General features: G+C 40.0%; 1 protein-coding gene across 1 annotated transcript in view; it reads right to left on the bottom strand.

Annotated features, from left to right (window-relative positions):
- Window positions 1–3,680: 3,680 nt before the first annotated feature.
- Window positions 3,681–12,423, bottom strand: part of col6a3 (collagen, type VI, alpha 3) — a 44,604-nt gene continuing 35,861 nt past the window's right edge. Inside the window, exons 54-57 of the mRNA XM_053496258.1 lie at window positions 10,423–10,608; window positions 10,099–10,158; window positions 7,019–7,207; window positions 3,681–4,616 (exon numbers count right to left, since the gene is read on the bottom strand). Coding sequence (XP_053352233.1) covers window positions 4,576–4,616; window positions 7,019–7,207; window positions 10,099–10,158; window positions 10,423–10,608 — 476 coding nt within the window. The 3' untranslated portion in view covers window positions 3,681–4,575. The remainder of the gene's footprint in view (window positions 4,617–7,018; window positions 7,208–10,098; window positions 10,159–10,422; window positions 10,609–12,423) is intronic.

Raw genomic sequence — 12,423 nt, 5'->3', positions numbered from 1 at the left:
TAAATAAATAAAGTACTAAAGACTTCATGGGATCAGTGGAAAGCCAAGATGCCTGTGCAGTGAGTCATGGTTCAGAGGAAGTCGGGGTGAACAGATGCACTGCAGAAAGACGAGCGATTTCAGATTCTAACGGTGGAAGCAGGAAGATGTGCTTCTGTTGCAGCACGCGCATTGTGATGTCTTATTTCGTTTTGGACGTCGGATCAATTAAAACAGAAATACACTTTTCCCCTGATCGATGCCTCTGAACTGCTTTGGATCGTGCTAGCTCTGACTGGCTTTAGATCAATATGTCTATATATTTATACATTATATATTATATAGTATCGAAATTATTTTAAAATAATAAAACTGTTTTTCTGATCGTTTTGTGTTTCTGTGTTCCTCTTCTTTTTAGATTTGCTATTGGATGTGCAGCGGATTGTCAGTGTGTGTGTGTGTGTGTGTGTGTGTGTGTGTGTGTGTGTGTGTGTGTGCATGATGCTGCACCTTTGAATAAGGACAAGCTGTTGAGATTCTTGTTTGTTCAATTGTTAAAAGAGCTTTATAAATGAACAGGCCTCTCTGGCCAGAAGGAGACCTCAGGCAGACCCAGGACCTGCTGGAGAGATTATATTCCACACTGGTTTGTGAACTCTGATAGTGTGGGAAAACAGAGTGGGCGAGATAAGAAGAGCTTTTTCGAGTAAATTAGCTTCAGATTTGTAGACACACAGTGTTGTGAGACGAGCACAAAGCTGACATGTGAGACAGATGGGAAGAGATTTAGTAGATTCAGATGGTACTGGAGCTTGTGTCTATATGTGCTGGTGCCACTGGAGTATTATAGCATTGATAGACAGCAGGAGACCATAAAGAAAAGGTCATTAAATTCTAGGTAAAGGAGAGAAAATATAATGATTTGCTAAATGATTTTATCCACACATGGACAAACTTGTTGGTGCCCCTCCGTTTATCAGTTAAGAAAAACTGAAATAACTGATAAAAGTAAGAACAAATAAAATAATTATTGAAAAGGAACTGATGAAAATCAGACACTGCTTTTAAATGGTGCTTCAACAGAAGCATTTTAAAAAACAATCTAATGGAACTGGCCCGGGCAAAAATGATGGCACCCTTAACTTAATATTTAGTTGCAGGCCTTTTGAGGGCATCACCGCGATCAATTGATTTCTGTCACTCTCAGGGAGACTTCCGCACCTGTCGACAGGTCAAACGGCTCCAGCTGTCTCAGGGTTGAAAGGTTCCTCCTCCAGGGTGCATGTTTCAGCTCTTTTCACAGATGTTCAATAGGATTTAGATCTTGGCTGATAGCAGGCCACTACAGAATTTTTTCTGTTTTGTTCTTAGCCTCTCTTGGGTGTTTTTAGGTGTGCGTTTGGAGACTTATGATCAAAGACTGTGTGTTGTGAGACTTTGAGACTTGCCAAATGCCTAAATGTAAATGTGTTTTGGGTCGTTATCCTGTTGGAGGACCGATGACCATCGACTGTGATCAAGCTTCCTGACACTGGGCAGCGCATTTCGCTCCAGAATGCCTTGACAGTCCTGAGATTTCATTGTCCTCAGTAACACCCTGTGTCGGATTCAGCCCCAGAACATAACTGAGCCTCCTCTATGTTTCACAGTAGGTTCAGTGTTTTTTTCTTTGTGTGCTTCATTTTTAGCATCTTTGAACATAGATCAGTGACTTGCCATAAACAAATTCCGTTTTTTGTCTTATCCGTTCAAAGGACATTCTCCCAGAAACTTTGTGGCTTGTCAATACACATTTTGTCAAATTCCAGTTTTGTTTTTTCATGATTTGCTTTCATCAGTGGAGTCCTCAGTCGTCTTCCATTATGTCCACTTTACCTCAAACAGTGAGAGATGGTGCGAGCTGACGCGGATATATCTTGACCCTGGAGTTCTCCTCTAATCTCTTTCAAGTTTTTCTGGGCTCACATTATTGCATCCTTAATATGTCATCAATTTCCCACATTCAGGGAAGTTGGCCATAGTCCTGTGGACCTGAAACTCCTGAAGGATCTGAGCACCTGTGGTCACACGAACATCAAGTTTCTTGGAGATGGTCTTATAGCCTTACCTTCAACATGTTTGTCTATAGTTTTCTTTCTAATCTCTTGAGACCAATCTCTCCTTAGCTTGGTGTGGTCCATGTTCAGGGTGGTACACACCATGCTTCCAAGCAGCACAGTGACTTTACACCCTTTAAATAGGCAGACTGAGGCAGGATCATCATTTTTGTACAGGCCAGTGTCAATAGTTTGTTCTTCTTTTGAAACACAATTTAAAATTAATATCTGATTTTCAATAGTTACGTTTAAATACATTTTCATTTATTATTAAATTTGTTTAATTTCAATTAGAGCCATGTATATTAATGTGTTAACACGTGACTAATCTAAAAATTTTTATGCATTACAACTTTTTTAACGCAGACAAATCTTATGACCACGCTTGACCCTATTGGTTTTCCATAATCGCAGTACGGCAACCTGGGTGTGTGTGATAACCGCATGTTAAGATGTTAAGATGACTAAGGAAACATCACCAGGTGCTGAACGGCAAGTTTCATTCCAAAATTAAACGAATGGAAGTTTGGCTAAAACCAAAGCCGTGTGCTCGAGCGACACTCAAGGGGAACGATTTTTACATTTGATATAAGACATATAGGCTCTAGGTTGTTGATTTTCCAACCCAGGTTCGAGCCCCGCCCTCAGGGGGCTGCCACACCCCATAACTACCCAGCCACTGCGTGCAGTCCCGTTCCCATTCAAGAGATTTTAATTTAACATTTATAAAATCCTCTAACCGGTTTGTCATGCATACCTTCATTCCAACATCGCATCTTTATAATACAAGTAAATCTGATTCATTTTAAAAGTATAAAGTATTGTAAAATTGTGATTAATTAGACTGTTATTAACTACAGTAGATTAAAGTTTAAATGGATTGACAGCCCTAGTTTCCTGTTATTTCAGTGACCGTTGTGGGTTTCTCTTTCTTTAACAGAAGGGTACCAGCAGTTTTGTCCATGTGTTTAAAGGCGAAAGTACGACTAAAGCTGATAGAGCTGTAATGGACATTTTTTTCCCAAAACCCTCAGTTGGATGATTTTACTCTGCATGGACAGCTGTGTGGTCGTAAGAAGGGAGGAAGTCTTGGTTGTGGGTTCAGCAAATACCCCCCCCCCTCCACATTCCCCATCTCCCCCCCCCCGAAACCACAGCCTGACCAAATTGGTTAAAGTTTCTCTCTCTCTCTCTCTCTCTCTTTTATTTTTTTTAAAGTCATCCAGTCATGAAAAAAAAGAACTGCTGGGAATGAGCAAAAAAAAAAAAAAATCAGTGGGAAATCCACTATTCAATATATGTTAGATAAAATGTGTTTCCATATTCTCCTCTCAACCACCACCTGGCTCTCATCCATCCTATTCCTGTCCAGTTCCAGAGCCATTAAGTCTTCACTATAAAAGGACATTGACTTTAATATGAGTCACTACTTCACCACCCCAACTCAACCCGAGCTGTGGAACAGATCCGTTCTGCTGTTTCTAAACAGACCCACAAATGCACAGTACCAGCAAAAGCCACTCTCTCATCCTGTGTGTGTGTCACAGATTCCTTCGACTCCGCCATCAGCACTGAATCGGCAAAAAGACACACCGGGACAAAATGTAGTGTAAAGACTAATTTATTAACGTCTTCTGATTTCTTTGTGAAACACAAAGGTGAAAAAAATTTTTACCTTACACACACACATCACACACACAAACACAAACACACACACACACATCGACAGGCACGAAACCGAGTCAGGGTGAATTCTGTTTTGCACTTTTCCAGTATTTAAAGTATTTAATAGTGGTGACCTTATACATCGAGAGGATGATCTAATTAGACACTGCCAGATTTATTTAAACACCAAATGCATAAATCAGAAGAGTAACATTCAGAATAGATGCTTTTAATAAAACATTTCAATCTTTCATGAATGAGCGTGATTTCAACATCTGAACAGAGAATGCGAAGAGACTTTGTGCAAACAAGCAGTGAGAAGCGTAATGACGGCTTGAGAGCGTCTAGTGAGATACAACGTACATTAATGTCTTAAAACTAGGAAAATACTAAACAAACCACACACAGTCTCTCTCTCTCTCTCTCTCTCTCTCTCTCTCACACACACACACACATACACACACACACACACACACACACACACACATGAGGTGATCCCTATAGCCCCAAAAAGGAATAATGATAAGCTTTCATTAAGCAGTTCATACATGTAAAGAAAAACAAAAAAAACAGCAATAACAAAATATCTTTTGTCCTGGGTTTTAGCTATTTAGACACTGTAATGTATTTGGGGAAAAATGAAAAACAAACAAAAACAAAACAAAACAAAAATATCTAGCACCAGTACAAAAACATCATGCAATGACCTGTTTGGCTTTTTTTCCCAAAAAGAAAAGAAAGAAGGTTAAAGGTTTCCTCTGGAAGAATCCAGTGCAGGCAACTTGGTTTTGGTAAGTGTGTCCTCAGAGGTGACCCTTAAATCAACAGTGTCCCTTCATGTGCTGACTGTAGGAATGATGGGGGCCTGAACAGCAGCTGGGGGGAGAAATAATAACACAACCATCACTTAACAAGAACCAACCAAACATTCAGACACCTTCGTCCCTGTTACAGTCGTTTAGTCAATCAGTGTGAGCTCATTAGAGTACCATCATCGCACGCGCACACACACACACACACACGCATGCACACACGCACACACACACTAAACTGTGAGGCAGCATAGATGTGGTTAAAAGGAAAACAACACACACCTGTAGCGAATTTGGCTAATTGGTGTGTGTGTGTGTGTGTGTGTGTGTGCTGCTGCAAAGGCAGGAAATAATTAAGAGGAGAGCAGAGCGGAGAACAAGGCAACAACATGTGTCATGTGCATGTTGTGTGATTCACTGAGGAGATCTGGCAACAAAACCACACACACACACACACACACACACACACCGCCCACCACAAACTACTAAACTGCTTCCACACTGGAGTTTGTGCTTGTGCAGGTTTGGTTATACTGTATACTGGTAAGTGATAAGTGATTTACATGCCGGAGCATTTCGAGTCCCGAGCGCTCGGTTCGATGGCAGTAATTTTGGTCATCAGTGTTAGTGAACTACGCTGATTACAGCACCATCAATCAGTCCGGTTGTACAATTATACACAGTATACATTTTCGACCTGACATACTGTAGTTACACCCCTCCTCTGTTACACCCCTCCTCTGTTACACCCCTCCTCTGTTACCCCCCTCCTCTGTTACACCCCTCCTCTGTTACACCCCTCCTCTGTAACCCCCCCTCCTCTGTTACACCCCTCCTCTGTAACCCCCCCTCCTCTGTTACCCCCCCCCTCCTCTGTAACCCCCCCTCCTCTGTTACCCCCCCCCTCTGTAACCCCCCCTCCTCTGTAACCCCCCCTCCTCTGTTACCCCCCCCCTCTGTTACCCCCCCTCCTCTGTAACCCCCCCTCCTCTGTAACCCCCCCTCCTCTGTAACCCCCCCTCCTCTGTTACCCCCCCCCTCCTCTGTTACCCCCCCTCCTCTGTAACCCCCCCCTCCTCTGTTACACCCCCCTCCTCTGTAACCCCCCCCTCCTCTGTTACCCCCCTCCTCTGTTACACCCCCCTCCTCTGTTACCCCCCCTCCTCTGTTACACCCCTCCTCTGGCAATCTGATATCTCTGAAAATATGAGCAGCTCCTGCTAGCGTAAGGCTAGAATTATACATAACCTTAACAAAAGCTCCACTATGTAACAACCAAACACTGATGTGCACCGCTTGTTATTCCCACAAGTCCAAATATACTGTATGTGATTTTCCATCGTCTATAAAATGGCGATAAACTCATTGAAGCACAGCTTTCTTCATCTGCACGTGCAAATGTCCTGCCAACCTGGAAACACTCAGACTTCCTAACTGACTCACTTTATCCAACTTGCATCACGTCCAGGGTAACTGGGAATAAATGTGCTGCTGTATGGCATTAATTACACCACACAAGGCTCTGTGTTTGTTCCCAGCTACACACGAGTGGAAATTTATCTTACGTGACCAAATTGCACTTATGGCCAAATTAATCAGAGTGAGCAGAAGTTTATGGAAAGACATCTGTGAAGGGTGGGTGGCTTAAACCAATAGTCAAGAAGAAACGGTTAAATTCTGTGTTTTAGTTCCTGCCCAAACAGTCAGGTTATAAACCATGAAAGATCATTTCTAAGAGCACTGTGACAATAGAGCAAGAAAAGAGACATGAATATCTTATAACATGGAAGTGACAAATAAAGCTTCCCTAAAAAAATTCAAGTTGCTACTGTAACTTCAGCCGCTTCATAGAGATGATTTTATATGATGACCATTTTACATGAGTTATACTGTTTTGTTTTAAACAATAATCATTAAAAAAAGTTTTTATATTTCCCCATGGGTATTGATATTAAAATTGGTGTAAGCTTCTAATTCTTCTAACTGTTTTTTTGGTAAAAAGCTTAAAAAGCAAAAATCTGTAGTGTCTGTAACCATGTCAAATTCATGTTGCAATATCTTAACAATTTTGGAATTGTGAAATTCCTTTTCATGTGAAATCCAAATTGGCCAAATTTCATTTGAATGACAATTAAGATCATTGAGAGATTGGAATTGAAAAAGTTACGGACACTACAGTACATACAAGGGCATGAAACTGTAGCAAATATGCTTCTTTCGGAGAACTCTATGATCCTTTCTGGAAATCCTTTCTTTTTCACCTAAGTGAGACACGTTTTAGCACCAATACTGAGTTATTTATGGATGACAGTAAACCAAATATATTTCTTAACATTTAAAAAAAAATTTTTTTTTTTTTTTGCATTTATTTTAATGATCTACTGTTAGAATAAGAATATTTAAATCTTGTGTGAAAACATTTAAAAGACAAAGTGTCTGGAGGTTATTTAAGGTTGTATATCTCACCTGCATTTCCACATGCTTTTTCACACTCCTTCTGTGTGTCGAATCGATTCAGGTTACCACCGCAGCCTCCATACCAGAATCGTGTACAGCTCTTGCTGACGGAGTCATAATGCCACTTGAGGACAAACTGAGCACAGGTGCCTTCCTCCTTGGGAAGCTTGCAGAGGTCCATCACTGAAAGCTGGGGAGCTGTTTGAAGAGAGTAGCAGACGAGTGAGAGATACTAACACTGATAGCATCTGGATAAAAAAAAAAATAATCATAAAAAATGAGGTCAGGACATGTGAACTTGGTAGCCTTGTCAAACTTGGGACACGTTGTGGTTTTAGTGCATTGCCAACGACCGCTGCGGTGAATAACTACGGAAAATGGTTTTAGGATAAATCACTAACAGTTTCATTGGAAATGGAAGACTGGAAATTAATGTGCAAAGATGACATCTGAAATCTTTTCCCTCCTAATCCTACTGATTCATATAACACCTGAAAAGTTCCCTCTCTTTTGGAGAAATTATATGTAATTGTTTCATCACGTTCCCTAGAGGAAAGTCTTTAGTGAGCAGGCATTCTTTTTTTTCCAGAAGGAGTAAATGGATTTCAGCGGTGAACGAGAGCACAGAGGGCTTATTGTTAGTTATGGAAATACGCTGAGCTTCCAAAATTATTCTTGCGCCTTTTCCACAGACACTAAGTGACTCATGAAATGAAACACAGAACAAACTTTGATGCATTTACTCACTAAAAACTAAGATTACGTGATGGCATTAGAACACATGCATGCAGACAAAGCACACATGCCTTGCATTAAGCATTTGAAACTCTAGCTAAACAAAGATTAGCTAATGTTTTAGAAAGATTTGACTGAAAAGAAAAATCATATTAAAAGTTTGTCTAGTGTTTCTTTTAGACTTTTGACGTCTTAACTTAATTAACTTGACAATAAAGTTAAACCTTCCGCAGTGTGAATGCTCATCCCTGGCTGTGTCCTTAATGTGTGCTGGCAAAATAAGGGAAAAAGGTTGAAACTTGATGCCATAACGTTACTCCTGCAACCGCTCAAGCATGCAGAACTTTAATAAGTGGCGCAGTGGTAAAGCGCTCGACCTATCATCTGGAGATCTCTGGTCCGATCCCCGGGTGATGCTGTTAACCTCTCACAGCCGGAGGCCTAGAGAGAGCTGATTGGCCGAGGGATGAGAGGTACTCAGTGCACAGACGGCTCTACAAGGCAATCAGAGGCGTCTGTGAGCTCACGCAGGCGGAGGGAGCGGATAGCGCTGTTCCTCCGAGTGTGTTACGCCTTCCCCAACGGTAGAAACTAGCAGTTCGAGCAGTTAGAAAAAAATGGTCAGTGACGCCACATGGATCGGAGGAAACGCGTGGGTCGGGCTGCGGCCCTCCTGACTGATTGGCGGTGGAAGCTTAATGTGGCTCCAGTGACTGGGTGGAATTGGATAATACTAAATCAGAAAAAATTCGGAAAAAGGGGGATAAAGTTTAAGAACTTTAATTACAAGATTAACCACACTGCCTGGCCAAAAAAAATAAAAATACAGCGATGTGGTGTCCAGTTGATGTGTGAAAATGATTTCTCATGCTCCCAGAACCACTGTTTCACTCTCTGGAATATGGCCGTGCCATCAGGGAACAAAAACTCCATACAGTAGATGTGATAACCTGGTGATTCAGTACATTCAGGTGGTCAGCTGACTTATTGCCACAAACTATTGCTGAGCCTAGACCTGAGCGACTGAAGCCACACCAGATTATAAGATGTTCAATGGGCACTATGCATTATGCGCTTCCCTTTTTGAATAGGGTCAGTCTGGACTCATCAGACCACATGATCTTTATACTCCCTAGCAAACTGAAGCCTCGGCTTTGATGAGTCTCACTAATAAGTAGTTTTCTTATGGACGCACAGCGGTTTAGTCCCAATCCTGCGAGTTCTCATCACGCTGTTTTACTGTTGATATTTTTTTGCAACTTCCTCAAGTGTTTAATTGAGTCAAATCTCCGTGCCTAATGCAGCCCAATAATGTGACCCTTCTGAAATGCAGTGCAGTTGTTTATATACTGTACATATTGGCTGTACTTGACTGGTAGTAAGCTAACTGTTATATTTGGCTAGCATGAACCAGTGAAACACACTGATCAGATATAACATTAAACCCCAGAATTACAGTATTGTATAGGTAGAGGTTCCCCTTGATGCACTGGGTTTTCTAATACAGACCGATACAGTCCTACATTAGCATTTCTGTGGGATCAGACTGGACAAGGTAGCTCCTGGTCCTCAGAGACATGAATGAGCCCTGGGTGCCCATGATCCGGTCACTAGTTTACTCACATGTAATTGATAATGTTATTCAATGTTATTCGTCTTGTAGTGGACTTGTAGTGGTTGTGTTGTGGCTGGTTGGTGTCCCTAACTACAGTTAGGTCCATAAGTATTGGAACAATGATATGGTTTTTGCATTGGACCTCATACACTCAAATTTTGGGAGGCTTATAAAAAATGAAACAATCGGCTGATAAGACAAGTTTGGCCTGTTCTCTTGTTACTCCATTACTTATCAAGCAGATAAAAGGCCTGGAGGGGGTTGTTGGTGTTACATTTGGTAAGTGAGGGAGGCAATCAGTAGGCTGAAACAAAATCTAATATAAACTTAACAGACAGAGAGAGAGAAACGATAGGCGTGGCCAATACAATAGTATGGAACATTCTTAATTATTACATTCTTTAAAAAAAAAACTATTAACTGGTGAGTTCAGCAACAGCAAAAAGGCCTGAATGACACTAAAGTGGATTTAATTCAAACTAATTCAAACCCCTTGAAGTAAAGCTGAATGTCTTGACTTTGCTTAAGTGTTTCATTTCAAATTGAATATGGTGGTGTACAGTACAGAGGCCAAATGGCAAAAAAATAAATCTTTGTTCCAATGACTTATTTTTGACATGCAGTGAACTTCCCATGATATGGAAATAACTGCCTCGGTAAAAATCTGCAATACACATTGAAATAAGAGGCAAAAAACATCAAAGTTTATGATAATTGTAACCAGCAGAGTCGAACTAACCCACAGCTGGAGGCTCCTCTAATTTGATCTTGTCGACACTCTGCTGTGGGTGCAGGTCCGCTGTGGGAGGCAGGGAAAAATATTTCAATGTTTTAGTTTGACTATAAGAAAAAGGTATAAAACACCTGAATCATAAATCAGTGGTTAATGCTGTACGCCACCTAATGTCTGGTACATTGGCACAGGCCCATGTGACATGTTGCAGTGCTACTGACACACAGCTAGTATCTCGAGGAAAGTATCTTAATAAAGTAGAAAGTACTGCTATCTTAGTTGTCACAGCTTCATTGAATCAGTTGGTTCAGTGGGGCAAAATACACATACCTGTATTGATGCAGTGTTTAAGGCATTGTGCCTCAGTCTCAAACCTATTTTCATTGCCTCCACAACCTCCATACCAGAACTCGACACAGAATCCATTCTTTTTGTCAAAGTACCACTTAGCCTCATAGTCTTTGCATGGTAGTCCAGTGTCAAAGTCAAGTGAGCATGGGTCTGCAAACTCATTAACTAGAACATGCAGAAAATGAGGTGTTAGATCATGGAAGGGAGTGTGTTAGTGATGTCAGCTGAGTTATTTTTACATAAAGAGCATTAAAAGGAAAAATGTAAATGGATAAAATGATTTGGATTAGGATGAGCTGAAATGTTTACGACATGTTTATTGTTGTATGTTCAGGCCAACTGGATTTCGACTTTGGACATGTGCTGTAGGTGCTCAGTGAATGGAAGGAAATCCTTTTCTATACAAACATGCCATGCTGGGTTTTATCACCCACATCGATTCTGATGTCTTATCCGACTAAACATATACATTATTTATACATTTAAAGATACTGGAATAAAACAATGTATAGGGAATTGAGATAAATGTATTAATTAAATTATAAGTCAATCAAATATTAAACAGCTGTTATGAATAGCAGTGTAGATTTTTTTTCTTGTTATACTATTTAGGTCTGAGATCAGAAGATGAATATAGGACAACAGAATGACATTTTTTTTTTACCTTTTTTATACTTGTACAATAGATATATTAAACCACATGTAAGAGACAGGTGTTGCTTTTTAAAAAGTTTTGTCTCTCTCTTGGTACAATATTGGTTTAAATCTCTGAAGTCTATTCTTGGTTTGAGCTCTGGGCTTCATCTGTAAAGACTGCATTTCTTGTTAAAATGAAATGTCACCTCCTGAAGGTTAGACTGAGGGAAGCTACTGCAGAAATTGTGAAAAGCAACTGTTTGGTGATACCAGTTTGATTTTTGCAAGACAAATTTAGATATGCAGCCAAGTACAAAGGTTACTTACTTTCATTTACTTCACAAGCATCTGTTATTTTACTAAGATAAGGTATTAACATTGTTTTGCAGTTATTGAACCCATCTAAATGTAAACTTCAGGAAATCAAAGCTAAAATCCGTTCAATTGTCCCATATGCATCTCTTGAGCCTGACCCAGATGTTTCAGTGTATATTATATATAGTTGTATGTGGCATATCAGGATGTTGAGTGTTGACTTTCAGCTCATCTCATGCCACCTGATCACTTGACAATGAAAACAACATTAATAGTTAACTGTGTATCATTTTGCAAAAATGCAAAACTGAAATCTTCTTTACATTAGCAGAAGCTGTGAACATCATGCAGCAACCCCACCGTGATCTTTTTGTTTATTGTGGTTACTGAAAGGCATTAACATGCAGCCCTAAAAAATAAAGATTTGTCCAGGTTATTGCTGTGATATGTTAGTGCTTTTAAAGCTATTAAAAACAGCCAGCCTTCTGGCCAAATTTAAGTAAAAAATAAATAAATCAAATAAATAAATAAAAAGAAAAAGAAATCTTAAGTGGTGATAAGCTAATGGGGTTGTTGATCCACATGGAGAATGATCTTACTGCTCTGGTATGCCTAACACTGATCACAGCTGGTGGGAAAGGCAAGAAAAAGCCCTGAGTTCCACCTTTTTAAAATAACGTAGATGTTAACTGTATACTTACCAGGCTGCTTTTATTTTATTATTATTACTTGTTATTTGGGATTCTTTCCTTCGAATTTCGGTTGGATTTGAGATTAAGTAAGAATTGAATAACCTTGTAAGGAAACTATGAAGGAAACTCCTACTAATATAGTAAATGTTTAAAAACCTTACACAGTAAATCCTGATCATATTGTATTTGTGCTACATGTGCAGTACATAATACTGTATACTGCACATGTCACAATAATTCAGTTACATTTTATTTAGATTGTACTTTTAACATGAAACATGCCCGGCCACTTTTGTGCCACTTCACAGATCATGAGACAAACAATTAATACAACATA

This window comes from Clarias gariepinus, chromosome 5 (genome assembly GCF_024256425.1).
Source record: "Clarias gariepinus isolate MV-2021 ecotype Netherlands chromosome 5, CGAR_prim_01v2, whole genome shotgun sequence".
Lineage (NCBI taxonomy): Eukaryota > Metazoa > Chordata > Actinopteri > Siluriformes > Clariidae > Clarias > Clarias gariepinus.
The sequence above is the reverse complement of the archived record's forward strand: the minus strand, read 5'-3'. Positions and strand labels throughout refer to the sequence as shown.